This window comes from Pseudophryne corroboree, chromosome 5 (genome assembly GCF_028390025.1).
Source record: "Pseudophryne corroboree isolate aPseCor3 chromosome 5, aPseCor3.hap2, whole genome shotgun sequence".
Taxonomy (NCBI): domain Eukaryota; kingdom Metazoa; phylum Chordata; class Amphibia; order Anura; family Myobatrachidae; genus Pseudophryne; species Pseudophryne corroboree.
Window position 1 is genome coordinate 104,405,974 of NC_086448.1, and position 18,795 is coordinate 104,424,768.

The 18,795-nt window shown below is 46.5% G+C and overlaps 1 protein-coding gene and 1 long non-coding RNA gene across 2 annotated transcripts in view; one reads left to right on the forward strand and one right to left on the reverse strand.

Moving 5' to 3' along the window:
• Positions 1 to 18,795, forward strand: part of LOC134927292 (macrophage mannose receptor 1-like) — a 340,668-nt gene that overhangs the window by 283,039 nt on the left and 38,834 nt on the right. Inside the window, exon 24 of the mRNA XM_063921538.1 lies at positions 27 to 259. Coding sequence (XP_063777608.1) covers positions 27 to 259 — 233 coding nt within the window. The remainder of the gene's footprint in view (positions 1 to 26; positions 260 to 18,795) is intronic.
• LOC134927293 (uncharacterized) overlaps positions 1 to 18,795 on the reverse strand; it is a 120,767-nt gene that overhangs the window by 56,694 nt on the left and 45,278 nt on the right. The gene's annotated exons all lie outside the window — the stretch shown is intronic.

Genomic DNA, 18,795 nt, shown 5'->3' on the forward strand with positions numbered 1-18,795 from the left:
TTACTTGTTTCCTGTTTGTGTTTTAGACCCTACTTTACCACATGTCCCTACTACTGTTCCCCCATCAAACAATTATCGATACGGCGACTCCAGCTACACCATTGTTAAAACCAAGATGAAGTGGGATGAAGCACGGCGGTGGTGCAAGGCCTCAGACTCTGAGCTAATCAGCATCTTAGACGAGTACACTACGTCGTTTCTGAAGGTCCATTTAAATAAATATAAGGAGCCTTTTTGGATTGGCCTCAACAGTAACATGGTTTGTAAAGGTTTTTTTGTGCAGATATATATGAAATAGGGGTCAGAAAAGTACTTCCTAGTGTAATATGTAACTAAATAACAATGTTCCCATCACCAAAGTAAAACACCGTACAAATTATAGGTGTACCGTATATGGTGGTAATAAAACACTTTTTTAATCACACATTCAATTCAACACAACCAGAGACGGTGCCAATGCAGTCAGGATATTCTGGGGTATTCTCCAACTCCATAGTCATAGGATGTAACATACAAGGAAAGAAAAATCGCTAACAAATAAGAAGTACTGGAAACAGTCACCAATAATTATTGTCTCAATGTCAAACATGTCCAATAATCACTCATCACTCCGCTTGACCAAAAATTAGTGATGAGCACCGGAAATTTTTCGGGTTTTGTGTTTTGGTTTTGGGTTCGGTTCCGCGGCCGTGTTTTGGGTTCGAACGCGTTTTGGCAAAACCTCACTGAATTTTTTTTGTCGGATTCGGGTGTGTTTTGGATTCGGGTGTTTTTTTCAAAAAACCCTAAAAAACAGCTTAAATCATAGAATTTGGGGGTCATTTTGATCCCAAAGTATTATTAACCTCAATAACCATAATTTCCACTCATTTTCAGTCTATTCTGAACACCTCACACCTCACAATATTATTTTTAGTCCTAAATTTGCACCGAGGTCGCTGGATGGCTAAGCTAAGCGACCCAAGTGGCCGACACAAACACCTGGCCCATCTAGGAGTGGCACTGCAGTGTCACGCAGGATGGCCCTTCCAAAAAACACTCCCCAAACAGCACATGACGCAAAGAAAAAAAGAGGCGCAATGAGGTAGCTGTGTGAGTAAGCTAAGCGACCCTAGTGGCCGACACAAACACCTGGCCCATCTAGGAGTGGCACTGCAGTGTCACGCAGGATGGCCCTTCCAAAAAACACTCCCCAAACAGCACATGACGCAAAGAAAAAAAGAGGCGCAATGAGGTAGCTGTGTGAGTAAGCTAAGCGACCCTAGTGGCCGACACAACCACCTGGCCCATCTAGGAGTGGCACTGCAGTGTCACGCAGGATGGCCCTTCCAAAAAACACTCCCCAAACAGCACATGACGCAAAGAAAAAAAGAGGTGCAATGAGGTAGCTGTGTGAGTAAGCTAAGCGACCCTAGTGGCCGACACAACCACCTGGCCCATCTAGGAGTGGCACTGCAGTGTCACGCAGGATGGCCCTTCCAAAAAACACTCCCCAAACAGCACATGACGCAAAGAAAAAAAGAGGTGCAATGAGGTAGCTGTGTGAGTAAGCTAAGCGACCCTAGTGGCCGACACAAACACCTGGCCCATCTAGGAGTGGCACTGCAGTGTCACGCAGGGTGGCCCTTCCAAAAAACACTCCCCAAACAGCACATGACGCAAAGAAAAAAAGAGGCGCAATGAGGTAGCTGTGTGAGTAAGCTAAGCGACCCTAGTGGCCGACACAAACACCTGGCCCATCTAGGAGTGGCACTGCAGTGTCACGCAGGATGGCCCTTCCAAAAAACACCCCCCAAACAGCACATGACGCAAAGAAAAATGAAAGAAGAAAGAGGTGCAAGATGGAATTGTCCTTGGGCCCTCCCACCCACCCTTATGTTGTATAAACAGGACATGCACACTTTAACCAACCCATCATTTCAGTGACAGGGTCTGCCACACGACTGTGACTGAAATGACGGGTTGGTTTGGACCCCCACCAAAAAAGAAGCAATTAATCTCTCCTTGCACAAACTGGCTCTACAGAGGCAAGATGTCCACCTCATCATCATCCTCCGATATATCACCGTGTACATCCCCCTCCTCACAGATTATCAATTCGTCCCCACTGGAATCCACCATCTCAGCTCCCTGTGTACTTTGTGGAGGCAATTGCTGCTGGTGAATGTCTCCACGGAGGAATTGATTATAATTCATTTTAATGAACATCATCTTCTCCACATTTTCTGGATGTAACCTCGTACGCCGATTGCTGACAAGGTGAGCGGCGGCACTAAACACTCTTTCGGAGTACACACTTGTGGGAGGGCAACTTAGGTAGAATAAAGCCAGTTTGTGCAAGGGCCTCCAAATTGCCTCTTTTTCCTGCCAGTATAAGTACGGACTGTCTGACGTGCCTACTTGGATGCGGTCACTCATATAATCCTCCACCATTCTTTCAATGGGGAGAGAATCATATGCAGTGACAGTAGACGACATGTCCGTAATCGTTGTCAGGTCCTTCAGTCCGGACCAGATGTCAGCATCAGCAGTCGCTCCAGACTGCCCTGCATCACCGCCAGCGGGTGGGCTCGGAATTCTGAGCCTTTTCCTCGCACCCCCAGTTGCGGGAGAATGTGAAGGAGGAGATGTTGACAGGTCGCGTTCCGCTTGACTTGACAATTTTGTCACCAGCAGTTCTTTGAACCCCAGCAGACTTGTGTCTGCCGGAAAGAGAGATCCAAGGTAGGTTTTAAATCTAGGATCGAGCACGGTGGCCAAAATGTAGTGCTCTGATTTCAACAGATTGACCACCCGTGAATCCTTGTTAAGCGAATTAAGGGCTCCATCCACAAGTCCCACATGCCTAGCGGAATCGCTCTGTGTTAGCTCCTCCTTCAATGTCTCCAGCTTCTTCTGCAAAAGCCTGATGAGGGGAATGACCTGACTCAGGCTGGCAGTGTCTGAACTGACTTCACGTGTGGCAAGTTCAAAAGGTTGCAGAACCTTGCACAACGTTGAAATCATTCTCCACTGCGCTTGAGACAGGTGCATTCCACCTCCTATATCGTGCTCAGTTGTATAGGCTTGAATGGCCTTTTGCTGCTCCTCCAACCTCTGAAGCATATAGAGGGTTGAATTCCACCTCGTTACCACTTCTTGCTTCAGATGATGGCAGGGCAGGTTCAGGCGTTTTTGGTGGTGCTCCAGTCTTCTGTACGTGGTGCCTGTACGCCGAAAGTGTCCCGCAATTCTTCTGGCCACCGACAGCATCTCTTGCACGCCCCTCTCGTTTTTTAAATAATTCTGCACCACCAAATTCAAGGTATGTGCAAAACATGGGACGTGCTGGAATTTGCCCAGATTTAATGCACACACAATATTGCTGGCGTTGTCCGATGCCACAAATCCACAGGAGAGTCCAATTGGGGTAAGCCATTCTGCGATGATCTTCCTCAGTTGCCGTAAGAGGTTTTTAGCTGTGTGCGTATTCTGGAAAGCGGTGATACAAAGCGTAGCCTGCCTAGGAAAGAGTTGGCGTTTGCGAGATGCTGCTACTGGTGCCGCCGCTGCTGTTCTTGCGGCGGGAGTCCATACATCTACCCAGTGGGCTGTCACAGTCATATAGTCCTGAGCCTGCCCTGCTCCACTTGTCCACATGTCCGTGGTTAAGTGGACATTGGGTACAACTGCATTTTTTAGGACACTGGTGAGTCTTTTTCTGAGGTCTGTGTACATTTTCGGTATCGCCTGCCTAGAGAAATGGAACCTAGATGGTATTTGGTACCGGGGACACAGTACCTCCAACAAGTCTCTAGTTGCCTCTGCAGTAATGATGGATACCGGAACCACGTTTCTCACCGCCCAGGATGCCAAGGCCTCAGTTATCCGCTTTGCAGCAGGATGACTGCTGTGATATTTCATCTTCCTCGCAAAGGACTGTTGGACAGTCAATTGCTTGGTGGAAGTAGTAAAAGTGGTCTTACGAGTACGACTTCCCCTCTGGGATGACCATCGACTCCCAGCAGCAACAACAGCAGTGCCAGCAGCAGTAGGCGTTACACGCAAGGATGCATCGGAGGAATCCCAGGCAGGAGAGGACTCGTCATAATTGCCAGTGACATGGCCTGCAGGACTATTGGCATTCCTGGGGAAGGAGGAAATTGACACTGAGGGAGTTGGTGGGGTGGTTTGCGTGAGCTTGGTTACAAGAGGAAGGGATTTACTGGTCAGTGGACTGCTTCCGCTGTCGCCCAAAGTTTTTGAACTTGTCACTGACTTATGATGAATGCGCTGCAGGTGACGTATAAGGGAGGATGTTCCGAGGTGGTTAACATCCTTACCCCTACTTATTACAGCTTGACAAAGGCAACACACGGCTTGACAAATGTTGTCCGCATTTCTGTTGAAATACTTCCACACCGAAGAGCTGATTTTTTTGGTATTTTCACCAGGCATGTCAATGGCCCTATTCCTCCCACGGACAACAGGTGTCTCCCCGGGTGCCTGACTTAAACAAACCACCTCACCATCAGAATCCTCCTGGTCAATTTCCTCCCCAGCGCCAGCAACACCCATATCCTCCTCATCCTGGTGTACTTCAACACTGACATCTTCAATCTGACTATCAGGAACTGGACTGCGGGTGCTCCTTCCAGCACTTGCAGGGGGCGTGCAAATGGTGGAAGGCGCATGCTCTTCACGTCCAGTGTTGGGAAGGTCAGGCATCGCAAACGACACAATTGGACTCTCCTTGTGGATTTGTGATTTCGAAGAACGCACAGTTCTTTGCTGTGCTTTTGCCAGCTTGAGTCTTTTCATTTTTCTAGCGAGAGGCTGAGTGCTTCCATCCTCATGTGAAGCTGAACCACTAGCCATGAACATAGGCCAGGGCCTCAGCCGTTCCTTGCCACTCCGTGTGGTAAATGGCGTATTGGCAAGTTTACGCTTCTCCTCCGACAATTTTATTTTAGATTTTTGAGTCCTTTTTTTACTGATATTTGGTGTTTTGGATTTTACATGCTCTGTACTATGACATTGGGCATCGGCCTTGGCAGACGACGTTGCTGGCATTTCATCGTCTCGGCCATGACTAGTGGCAGCAGCTTCAGCACGAGGTGGAAGTCGATCTTGATCTTTCCCTATTTTTGGAACCTCAACATTTTTGTTCTCCATATTTTAATAGGCACAACTAAAAGGCACCTCAGGTAAACAATGGAGATGGATGGATACTAGTATACTTATGGATGGACGAGCGACTGCCGACACAGAGGTAGCTACAGCCGTGGACTACCGTACTGCGTCTGCTGCTAATATAGACTGGATGATAATGATATAAAAAATATATATATATATATCACTACTGCAGCCGGACAGGTATATATTATATAATGACGGACCTGCTGGACACTGTCAGCTCAGCACTGCAGACTTCTAAAGTAAGCTACTAGTATCAAGAAGATAGAAAAAAAAAAAAACACCACAGGTAGGTGGTATACAATTATGGATGGACGAGCGACTGCCGACACAGAGGTAGCTACAGCCGTGGACTACCGTACTGCGTCTGCTGCTAATATAGACTGGATGATAATGATATAAAATATATATATATATATCACTACTGCAGCCGGACAGGTATATATTATATAATGACGGACCTGCTGGACACTGTCAGCTCAGCACTGCAGACTCCTAAAGTAAGCTACTAGTATCAAGAAGATAGAAAAAAAAAACCACCACAGGTAGGTGGTATACAATTATGGATGGACGAGCGACTGCCGACACAGAGGTAGCTATCGCCGTGGACTACCGTACTGCGTCTGCTGCTAATATAGACTGGATGATAATGAGATATAAAATATATATATATCACTACTGCAGCCGGACAGGTATATATTATATAATGACGGACCTGCTGGACACTGTCAGCTCAGCACTGCAGACTCCTAAAGTAAGCTACTAGTAGTATCAAGAAGATAGAAAAAAAAAAACCACCACAGGTAGGTGGTATACAATTATGGATGGACGAGCGACTGCCGACACAGAGGTAGCTACAGCCGTGGACTACCGTACTGCGTCTGCTGCTAATATAGACTGGATGATAATGAGATATAAAATATATATATATCACTACTGCAGCCGGACAGGTATATATTATATAATGACGGACCTGCTGGACACTGTCAGCTCAGCACTGCAGACTCCTAAAGTAAGCTACTAGTATCAAGAAGATAGAAAGAAAAAAAAACACCACGGGTAGGTGGTATACAATTATGGATGGACGAGCGACTGCCGACACAGAGGTAGCTACAGCCGTGGACTACCGTACTGCGTCTGCTGCTAATATAGACTGGATGATAATGAGATATAAAATATATATATATCACTACTGCAGCCGGACAGGTATATATTATATAATGACGGACCTGCTGGACACTGTCAGCTCAGCACTGCAGACTCCTAAAGTAAGCTACTAGTATCAAGAAGATAGAAAAAAAAAAAAACACCACGGGTAGGTGGTATACAATTATGGATGGACGAGCGACTGCCGACACAGAGGTAGCTACAGCCGTGGACTACCGTACTGCGTCTGCTGCTAATATAGACTGGATGATAATGAGATATAAAATATATATATATCACTACTGCAGCCGGACAGGTATATATTATATAATGACGGACCTGCTGGACACTGTCAGCTCAGCACTGCAGACTCCTAAAGTAAGCTACTAGTATCAAGAAGATAGAAAGAAAAAAAAACACCACGGGTAGGTGGTATACAATTATGGATGGACGAGCGACTGCCGACACAGAGGTAGCTACAGCCGTGGACTACCGTACTGCGTCTGCTGCAGTGCTAATATAGACTGGATGATAATGATATAAAAAATATATATATATCACTACTGCAGCCGGACAGGTATATATTATATAATGACGGACCTGCTGGACACTGTCAGCAGAATGCGTTTATAGAATAAAAACACCACACGACGAGTGTTTAACTTTTTCAGGCAGACAATCACAATATACTGGTGGTCAGTGGTCACTGGTCAGTCACACTGGCAGTGGCACTCTGGCAGCAAAAGTGTGCACTGTTAAAATATGTACTCCTGCTATAACTGCTCCCCAGTCTCCCCCACAATTAAGCTGTGTGAGCAGTGAGCACTCAGCACAGTCAGATATACAGTATTACATAGATGATGCAGCACACTGAGGGCACACTGAGGCTGAGCACAGATATGGTATGTGACTGTGTCACACTGTGTATCGTTTTTTTTTCAGGCAGAGAACGGATTAATTAAACTGGTGGTCACTGGTCACACTATCAGCAAGTAGTACTCCTAATATGCTCCCCAAAATTAGTAAATCAAGTGTCTCTACTACTCTCTAGTCTACTCTAAACGGAGAGGACGCCAGCCACGTCCTCTCCCTATCAATCTCAATGCACGTGTGAAAATGGCGGCGACGCGCGGCTCCTTATATAGAATCCGAGTCTCGCGATAGAATCCGAGCCTCGCGAGAATCCGACAGCGGGATGATGACGTTCGGGCGCGCTCGGGTTAACCGAGCAAGGCGGGAAGATCCGAGTCTGCCTCGGACCCGTGTAAAAAGCGTTAAGTTCGGGGGGGTTCGGTTTCCGAGAAACCGAACCCGCTCATCACTACCAAAAATGGTGGCTGCTTCTCTCCATTTGATGGCAGTTTTGGAACAACAGGCATTTTGGAGTGACAATTGCGCATTATTGACATCGAGACAATAATCACTGGTGACTTTGTCCAGTACTACTTATTTGTTAATATTTAGAGTGGAACACCAGGTACCACTGTTTGTTGTAAAAAAAAAAAGATTTTTTTTATATATATATATATATATATATTACAAGAATTCGTGAAAACAAGCGCCCAAGAGTGTGATAAATATATCCAGGGAAAAGAAGGTGAACAGAAGGGATTATAATAATTGGTTTAAGAGCACTTATCTGTTAAACAGAGGCTCAGTTCAAGCAGCACTCTTTTGTGGCTTAAAACATGTGAATAAAACAGAAAAAGACAAACATAGTGTGTACCGTTTTACATTTCGTATTGTGTTACTGCATAATTTCACAGGCCTAATTAGGGAACTAGTTTATTCCCAACAAGATCAATATGGAGCCTGGGCAGTATATATATTAAAATACAAAAATGTAATACACATAATCACACATAAAAATACATAAAAGTACATAAAAGCGGCTGAAGTGGCATGCGTACAGAATAGATAATTATTTAAAGCTTATCTGTCCATAAAAAATGGCTGGAGAGCATGCGTACAGAATTTAAATTTTTGTAAAGCTTATCTGTCCATAGATGGAGATGTCAGCAGGTATTTCCAACGCATTTCGTCCGTCAGCAACTGGACTTCATCAAGGGGATGACCACACAGAGCAAGATTACTCTATTTATACCCAAAAAGGGTGATTAGTGATGACATCACTTCCTGTGGTTGTCATTCATTTTACAAAAACATTATTGGAAACGGTTTTTAAGATTCTAATTGGCACTCAAAAGGGTGACAAATAGATTAAGTAGGAATAAACTATATAAGAACCAGAAAAAACTATATTAGAAACCAATAGATAACAGCTCCTGCTGTCGATATTACCGGTGGAACGCATGCGTCATTTCCGCCCGGCGTATAATTCAAAGCAATTGAACTGGTTAAACTTGGAGAAAGAGGGGGAGACATTCTTAATAAATTATCGAAACGAGAAATGTTTTGGATACATGAATTAAAGACCTTGTCACCGCTAAGACTGAATGAAGCATTTGAAATTGCTCGTTTCCTTTGATATTTCACTTCTCATCACACCTCCTATCTTTTTCCCCATCCACGCATACGACTATTTAGATAATTTGTTTCTCTTGGTATATTAATCTACACATAGTTCAAACTGATGTTATAAGTTATCATATGGTTCTTTTTCAGCAAATTCTGTTTTCTCTAACGTCCTAGTGGATGCTGGGGACTCCGTAAGGACCATGGGGATAGACGGGCTCCGCAGGAGACATGGGCACTTTAAGAAAGAATTTAGGTTCTGGTGTGCACTGGCTCCTCCCTCTATGCCCCTCCTCCAGACCTCAGTTTGATACTGTGCCCAGACGAGCTGGGTGCTTTTCAGTGAGCTCTCCTGAGTTTGCTGAGAGAAAGTATTTTGTTAGGTTTTTTATTTTCAGGGAGCTCTGCTGGCAACAGACTCCCTGCATCGCGGGACTGAGGGGAGAGAAGCAGCCCTACTCTCTGAAGCTAGGTCCTGCTTCTTAGGCTACTGGACACCATTAGCTCCAGAGGGATCGTACGCAGGATCTCACCTTCGCCGTCCGATCCCAGAGCAGCGCCGCCGTCCCCCTCGCAGGGCCGGAATACAGAAGCCGGGTGAGTATGAGAAGCAAAGAAGACTTAACAGGCGGCAGAAGACTCCGTTCTTCACTGAGGTAACGCACAGCACTGCAGCTGTGCGCCATTGCTCCTACACACCTCACATACTCCGGTCACTGTAAGGGTGCAGGGCGCAGGGGGGGAGGCGCCCTGGGCAGCATTTGGGACCTCTTTTGGCAAAAGTTAAAACGTATATACAGCTGGGCACTGTATATATGTATGAGCCCCCGCCAAAAATTGCATATTTAAGCGGGACAGAAGCCCGCCGCCGAGGGGGCGGTGCTTCTTCCTCAGCACTCACCAGCGCCATTTTTTCTCCACAGCTCCGCTGAGAGGAAGCTCCCCAGGCTGTCCCCTGCAGATACACGGTAGAAGAGGGTAAAAAGAGAGGGGGGGCACATAATTAGGCGCAAAAAAAAACAAAACAAAAAAACAATATATAAACAGCAGCTACTGGGTTAACATTAAGTTACTGTGTTATTCCTGGGTTTATAGCGCTGGGGTGTGTGCTGGCATACTCTCTCTCTGTCTCTCCTAAGGGCCTTGTGGGGGAACTGTCTTCAAAAAGGGCATTCCCTGTGTGTGTGGTGTGTCGGTACGCTTGTGTCGACATGTCTGATGAGGAAGGCTATGTGGAAGCAGAGCGGGAGCAAATGAATGTGGTGTCTCCGCCGACGGCGCCGACACCTGATTGGATGGATATGTGGAAGGTTTTAAATGATAATGTTAATTCCTTGCATAAAAGGTTAGAAAAAGCTGAAGCCTCAGGACAGTCAGGGTCCCAACCCGTGCCTGATCCTATGTCGCAGAGGCCGTCAGGGTCTCAGAAGCGCCCACTATCCCAAATTGTTGACACAGATACCGACATGGATTCTGACTCCAGTGTCGATTACGATGATGCAAAGTTACAGCCAAAATTGGCTAAATCCATCCGTTATATGATTATAGCAATTAAGGATGTGTTGCACATCACAGAGGAAATCCCAGTCCCTGACAAGAGGGTACATATGTATGGGGAAAAGAAGCCGGAGGTAACCTTTCCCCCCTCACACGAGCTAAATGAGTTATGTGAAAAGGCTTGGGAATCTCCAGATAAGAAACTGCAGATTTCCAAAATGATTCTTATGGCGTATCCTTTCCCGCCAACGGGCAGGTTACGCTGGGAATCCTCCCCTAAGGTGGACAAAGCTTTAACACGCTTATCCAAGAAGGTAGCCCTGCCGTCACAGGATACGGCTACCCTAAAAGATGCTGCGGATCGCAAACAGGAGGTTACCCTGAAGTCCATTTATACACATTCAGGTACCTTACTGAAGCCGGCAATCGCGTCGGCCTGGGTGTGTAGTGCTGTAGCAGCATGGACGGATACCGTGTCTGAGGAAATTGATACCTTAGACAAGGATACTATATTGTTGACCTTGGGGCATATTAAAGACGCTGTCCTTTATATGAGAGATGCTCAAAGAGACATTAGTCTACTGGGTTGTAGAATAAATGCTATGTCAATTTCTGCCAGAAGGGTCCTGTGGACTCGGCAATGGACAGGTGATGCCGACTCAAAAAGGCATATGGAGGTTTTACCTTACAAGGGTGAGGAATTGTTTGGGGAGGGTCTCTCGGACCTTGTCTCCACAGCTATTGCTGGAAAGTAAAAATTTTTGCCATATGTTTCCTCACAGCCTAAGAGAGCACCGTATTATCAAATGCAGTCCTTTCGATCACAGGAAAACAAGAAAGTCCGAGGTGCGTCCTTTATTACCAGAGGCAGGGGCAGAGGAAAGAAGCTGCACAACACAGCTAGTTCCCAGGAACAGAAGTCCTCCCCGGCCTCTACAAAATCCACCGCATGACGCTGGGGTTCACAAGCGGAGCTAAGCCCGGTGGGGGCACGTCTTCGAAATTTCAGCCACAAGTGGGTTCACTCTCAGTTGGATCCCTGGGCAATAGATATTGTGTCTCAGGGATACAAGCTGGAATTCGAGGAGATGCCCCCTCACGATACCTCAAATCGGCCCTGCCAGCTTCCCCCCATGAGAGGGAAATAGTGTTAACTGCAATTCACAAATTGTATCTTCAATAGGTGGTGGTCAAGGTTCCCCTCCTTCAACAAGGAAGGGGTTATTATTCGACCATGTTTGTAGTCCCGAAACCGGATGGTTCGGTCAGACCCATATTGAATTTAAAATCCCTGAACATATACCTGAAAAGGTTCAAGTTCAAGATGGAATCGCTGAGAGCGGTCATCGCAAGCCTGGAAGGGGGGGGGTTTATGGTGTCTCTGGACATAAAGGATGCATACCTTCATGTCCCCATTTATCCACCTCATCAGGCGTACCTCAGATTTGTGGTACAGGATTGTCATTACCAATTTCAGACGTTGCCGTTTGGTCTCTCCACGGCACCGAGAATATTTACCAAGGTAATGGCGGAAATGATGGTACTCCTGCGGAAGCAAGGAGTCACAATTATCCCATACTTGGACGATCTCCTCATAAAAGCGAGATCAAGAGAGCAGTTGCTGATCAGCGTAGCACTTTCTCTGGAAGTGTTACGGCAACACGGCTGGATTCTAAATATTCCAAAGTCGCAGTTGGTTCCTACGACTCGTCTGCCTTTCCTGGGCATGATTCTAGACACAGACCAGAAAAGGGTTTATCTCCCGATGGAGAAAGCTCAGGAACTCATGACACTGGTCAGGAACCTATTAAAACCAAAACAGGTGTCAGTGCATCACTGCACTCGTGTCCTGGGAAAGATGGTGGCATCATACGAGGCCATTCCCTTCGGCAGGTTCCATGCGAGTACTTTTCAATGGGACTTACTGGACAAGTGGTCTGGATCACATCCTCAGATGCATCGGTTAATCACCCTATCCACCAGGGCCAGGGTGTCACTCCTGTGGTGGCTACAGAGCGCTCACCTTCTCGAGGGCCGCAGATTCGGCATTCAGGACTGGGTCCTGGTGACCACGGACGCAAGCCTCCGAGGTTGGGGTGCAGTCACACAGGGAAGAAATTTCCAAGGTCTGTGGTCAAGTCAAGAGACTTGCCTTCACATCAACATCCTGGAACTAAGGGCCATATACAACGCCCTACGTCAAGCAGAGACCCTGCTTCACGACCAACCGGTTCTGATTCAGTCAGAGAACATCACCGCAGTGGCTCATGTAAACCGCCAAGGCGGCACAAGGAGCAGACTGGCGATGGCGGAAGCCACCAGAATTCTTCGCTGGGTGGAGAATCACGTAAGCGCACTGTCAGCAGTGTTCATCCCGGGAGTGGACAACTGGGAAGCAGACTTCCTCAGCAGACACGACCTCCACCCGGGAGAGTGGGGACTTCATCAGGAAGTCTTCGCACAGATTACAAGTCGGTGGGAACTGCCACAGGTGGACATGATGGCATCCCACCTCAACAAAAAGCTACAGAGGTATTGCGCCAGGTCAAGAGACCCTCAGGCGATAGCTGTAGACGCCCTGGTGACACCGTGGGTGTTCCAGTCGGTCTATGTGTTTCCTCCTCTTCCTCTCATACCCAAGGTGCTGAGGATAATAAGAAAAAGAGGAGTGAGAACAATACTCATTGTTCCAGATTGGCCACGAAGGACTTGGTATCCAGATCTGCAAGAAATGCTCACAGAGGACCCGTGGCCTCTTCCTCTAAGACAGGACTTGTTGCAACAGGGGCCCTGTCTGTTCCAAGACTTACGGCGGCTGCGTTTGACGGCATGGCGGTTGAACGCCGGATCCTAGCAGAGAAAGGCATTCCGGATGAGGTCATTCCTACGCTGATAAAGGCTAGGAAAGACGTGACAGCTCAACATTATCAACGTATATGGCGAAAATATGTTGCTTGGTGTGAGGCCAGGAATGCTCCTACGGAGGAATTCCAGCTGGGCCGTTTCCTTCACTTCCAACAGTCCGGAGTGAATTTGGGCCTAAAATTGGGTTCCATTAAGGTCCAGATTTCGGCCCTATCCATTTTCTTTCAAAAAGAGTTGGCTTCTCTACCTGAAGTTCAGACGTTTGTAAAGGGAGAGCTGCATATTCAGCCCCCTTTTGTGCCTCCAGTGGCACCTTGGGATCTTAACGTGGTGTTGAGTTTCCTGAAATCCCACTGGTTTGAACTACTCAAAACGGTGGAGTTGAAATATCTCACGTGGAAGGTGGTCATGCTATTAGCCTTGGCTTCGGCTAGGCGTGTGTCAGAGTTGGCGGCTTTGTCACATAAAAGCCCCTATTTGGTTTTCCATGCGGATAGAGCAGAATTGCGGACCCGTCCACAATTTCTGCCGAAAGTGGTTTCATCCTTTCATATAAACCAACCTGTTGTGGTGCCTGTGGCTACTACTGACTTGGAGGATTCCGAGTTACTTGATGTGGTCAGGGCTTTGAAGGTTTATGTAGCCAGAACGGCTAGGGTCAGGAAAACAGAGTCTTTGTTTATCCTGTATGCTTCCAACAAGCTTGGTGCTCCTGCTTCAAAGCAAACTATTGCTCGCTGGATCTGTAACACGATTCAGCAGGCTCATTCTGCGGCTGGATTGCCGCTGCCAAAATCAGTTAAGGCCCATTCCACTAGGAAGGTGGGCTCTTCTTGGGCGGCTGCCCGAGGGGTCTCGGCATTACAGCTTTGCCGAGCGGCTACTTGGTCAGGTTCAAACACTTTTGCAAAGTTCTACAAGTTTGATACCCTGGCTGAGGAGGAACTTGTGTTTGCTCAATCGGTACAGCAGAGTCATCCGCACTCTCCCGCCCGTTTGGGAGCTTTGGTATAATCCCCATGGTCCTTACGGAGTCCCCAGCATCCACTAGGACGTTAGAGAAAATAAGATTTTACTTACCGGTAAATCTATTTCTCGTAGTCCATAGTGGATGCTGGGCGCCCGTCCCAAGTGCGGACATCTTCTGCAATACTTGTATATAGTTATTGCTTCAATAAGGGTTAAGTTATGGTTGCATTAGGGTTTGACCTGATGATCTGTTATTTGTCATACTGTGAACTGGTTGTTATCACATGTTATACGGTGTGATTGGTGTGGCTGGTATGAATCTTGCCCTGGATTACCAAAATCCTTTCCTTGTACTGTCAGCTCTTCTGGGCACAGTTTCTCTAACTGAGGTCTGGAGGAGGGGCATAGAGGGAGGAGCCAGAGCACACCAGAACCTAAATTCTTACTTAAAGTGCCCATGTCTCCTGCGGAGCCCGTCTATCCCCATGGTCCTTACGGAGTCCCCAGCATCCACTACGGACTACGAGAAATAGATTTACCGGTACGTAAAATCTTATTATTACACCTGTGAGGAAGAGCATAATGTGGCTCAAAGTGGGGTGCAAGGACAAAGTTCACAGCCAAGCACCTTGTACATCATAAAAACAATGGACATTTGAAGGACCAAAAAGAGAAGGAGTCCTTATTACTGGATCCGATTCATTGGTCCACCCCATATAAAATTAAATTGGGCAAGATTCTATCTATATTGAATCAACAAATGTCTAATTGCACTCAAAATTACTTTATGATATACAATTAATATATAACACTGTTACTTTAAATACGAAGCACTGTCACTTTAATACATCAATATCTGGTGGGTCTCATAATGGCAAATATGACACAAATAATACTAATTATTTTAAAGGTCTAATGTCTGTCACTAAGTGTTTGTACTTTTTATATCCGAATCACGTAATCTAGTCACTTCAACCATAACTAAACACTTCCGCATCCCAGCAATGGCGGTGCGTGTCATTATGGTTTTAACTTCAACACAGCCGGATATCAATGGCGGTGCGTTCCACCGCACGCATGCGCACGTCACTCTCACTAGTCTGCTCACTTCCGCGGTTTCCGGAAGTGACGCGACGATCACAGCGGTGCATGTTACCGCTAACATCTTTCTAATGTACATATTTTCTTCTACTTCTCCACTTCCTATTGATTAGTTGTCACCAACTCTATCCCCCGCATCTAAATATATGGTGTCTGCATGTCGCATTGTACGGCAATAGCAATCTTATACGCCGGGCGGAAATGACGCATGCGTTCCACATGCGTTCCACCGGTAATATCGACAGCAGGAGCTGTTATCTATTGGTTTCTAATATAGTTTTTTCTGGTTCTTATATAGTTTATTCCTACTTAATCTATTTGTCACCCTTTTGAGTGCCAATTAGAATCTTAAAAACCGTTTCCAATAATGTTTTTGTAAAATGAATGACAATCACAGGAAGTGATGTCATCACTAATCACCCTTTTTGGGTATAAATAGAGTAATCTTGCTCTGTGTGGTCATCCCCTTGATGAAGTCCAGTTGCTGACGGACGAAACGCGTTGCGAATACCTGCTAACATCTCCATCTATGGACAGATAAGCTTTACAAAAATTGAAATTCTGTACGCATGCTCTCCAGCCATTTTTTATGGACAGATAAGCTTTAAATAATTATCTATTCTGTACGCATGCCACGTTAGCCGCTTTTATGTACTTTTATAGATTTTTATGTTTGATTATGTGTATTAAAGTTTTGTATTTTTAATATATATACTGCCCAGGCTCCATATTGATCTTGTTGGGAATAAGCTAGTTCCCTAATTAGGCCTGTGAAATTATGCAGTAACACAATACGAAATGTAAAACGGTACACACTAGGGGGTAAATTTACTAAGATTCGTAATTTCCGAAAAAAGGTCAAAGTTCAATCACGAATGACATCGACAGTGTAAAACTGCAACTTTTTGAATTGATTACGATGGATTTACTAAGCTGTCGTATTCAGGTTTTTCTTTTCTTCCGATGTCGATGTCATTCGTGGTTTTTTACCTATTTTTACGGCAGTGATTAGCAAAACACTGCCGACTTTTTTTACAATCAATCTCGGCCGGATCTGTGTGATCCGTGCTGGGGTTTATTTTTTTTTTTTTTTTTTTTTAATTAAACACTGTAAAATAATAAAAAAAAATGCGTGGGGTCCCCCCTCCTAAGCATAACCAGCCTCGGGCTCTTTGAGCCGATCCTGGTTGCAAAAATATGGGGGAAAAAATGACAGGGGTTCCCCCATATTTAAGCAACCAGCATCGGGCTCTGCGCCTGGTCCTGGTCCCAAAAATACGGGGGACAAAAAGAGTAGGGGTCCCCCGTATTTTTAAAACCAGCACCGGGCTCCACTAGCTGGACAGATAATGCCACAGCCGGGGGTCACTTTTATATAGTGCCCTGCGGCCGTGGCATCAAAAATCCAACTAGTCACCCCTGGCCGGGGTACCCTGGGGGAGTGGGGACCCCTTCAATCAAGGGGTCCCCCCCCCCAGCCACCCAAGGGCCAGGGGTGAAGCCCGAGGCTGTCCCCCCCCATCCAATGGGCTGCGGATGGGGAGGCTGATAGCCTTTGTTGTAAAAGAAAAGATATTGTTTTTAGTAGCAGTACTACAAGGCCCAGCAAGCCTCCCCCGCATGCTGGTACTTGGAGAACCACAAGTACCAGCATGCGACGGAAAAACGGGCCCGCTGGTACCTGTAGTACTACTACTAAAAAAATACCCAAAAAAAGACAAGACACACACACCGTGAAAGTAAAGATTTATTACATACATCCACACAAACATACATACATACTTACCTTATGTTCACACGCAGGTCGGTCCTCTTCTCCAGTAGAATCCAAGGGGTACCTGTTGAAGAAATTATACTCACGAGATCCAGGGGTCCAGGCTCCTCGGAAAATCCAGGGGTAATCCACGTACTTGCATAAAATAAGAAAACGGAAAGCCGAGCCACGAACTGAAAGGGGCCCCATGTTTTCACATGGGACTCCTTTCCACGAATGCCAGAAACCCACTCTGACTGATGTCTAAGTGGGTTTCTTCAGCCAATCAGGGAGTGCCACGTTGTAGCACTCTCCTGATCGGCTGTGTGCTCTTGTCCTCACTGACAGGCAGCACACGGCAGTGTTACAATGTAGCGCCTATGCGCTACATTGTAACCAATGATGGGAACTTTCTGCCCTGCGGTTGACCTAAAGTGACGTCACCGCTGAGCTGAAAGTTCCCATCATTGGTTACAATGTAGCGCATAGGCGCTACATTGTAACACTGCCGTGAGCTGCCTGTCAGTGAAGACAGGACCACACAGCTGATCAGGAGAGTGCTACAACGTGGCGCTCCCTGATTGGCTGAAGAAACCCACTTAGCCAGAAGGCAAAGTGGGTTTCTTGCATTCGGGGAAAGGTGACCCATGTGCAAACATGGGTCCCCTTTCAGTTCGTGGTCGGGACACCGTTTTTTTTATTTTTGGCAAGTACGTGGATTAACCCTGGATTTGCCGAGGAGCCTGGACCCCTGGATCTCGTGAGTATAATTTATTCAACAGGTACCCTTGGATTCTACTGGACAAGAGGACCGACCTGCGTGGGGCCATAGGTAAGTATGTATGTATGTGTGTATGTAAGTAATAAAATTATACTTTCACGGTGTGTGTGTCTTGTCTTTTTTTGGGTATTTTTTTAGTGGTAGTACTACAGGTACCAGCGGGCCCGTTTTTCCGCCGCATGCTGGTACTTGTGGTTCTCCAAGTACCAGCATGCGGGGGAGGCTTGCTGGGACTTGTAGTACTGCTACTAAAAACAATATCTTTTATTTTACAACAAAGGCTATCAGCCCTCCCATCCGCAGCCCATTGGATGGGGGGGGACAGCCTCGGGCTTCACCCCTGGCCCTTGGGTGGCTGGGGGGGGGGACCCCTTGATTCCCTTGATTGAAGGGGTCCCCACTCCCCCAGGGTACCCCGGCCAGGGGTGACTAGTTGGATTTTTGATGCCACGGCCGCAGGGCGCTGTATAAAAGTGACCCCCGGCTGTGGCATTATCTGTCCAGCTAGTGGAGCCCGGTGCTGGTTTTAAAAATACGGGGGACCCCTACTCTTTTTGTCCCCCGTATTTTTGGGACCAGGACCAGGCGCAGAGCCCGATGCTGGTTGCTTAAATATGGGGGAACCCCTGTCATTTTTTTTCCCATATTTCTGCAACCAGGATCGGCTCAAAGAGCCCGAGGCTGGTTATGCTTAGGAGGGGGGACCCCACGCAATTTTTTAAGCAAAAATAAGCACTTTCACACCCCTTCCCACTGATATACATGCACGGATCTCATGGATCCCTGCATGCATCTCAAATCACGGATAAAAAAAGCAGGTCTGTTTTTTTTTAGGACTTTTTTACGAGTTGTAATTTTTCACGGCAGTGTTTTGTGTTTTTTTGCTTTGCACTTCTTAGTAAATGACCGAGATTCATACTTAAACAGCCGCGTTTTGACCGATGGTGTATTCATTCGTAATTTTTTACCTGAACTAGCAAAAAATTACGAATGCCCTCATCACTGCCGTGATTAGTGTTTAGTAAATGACCGA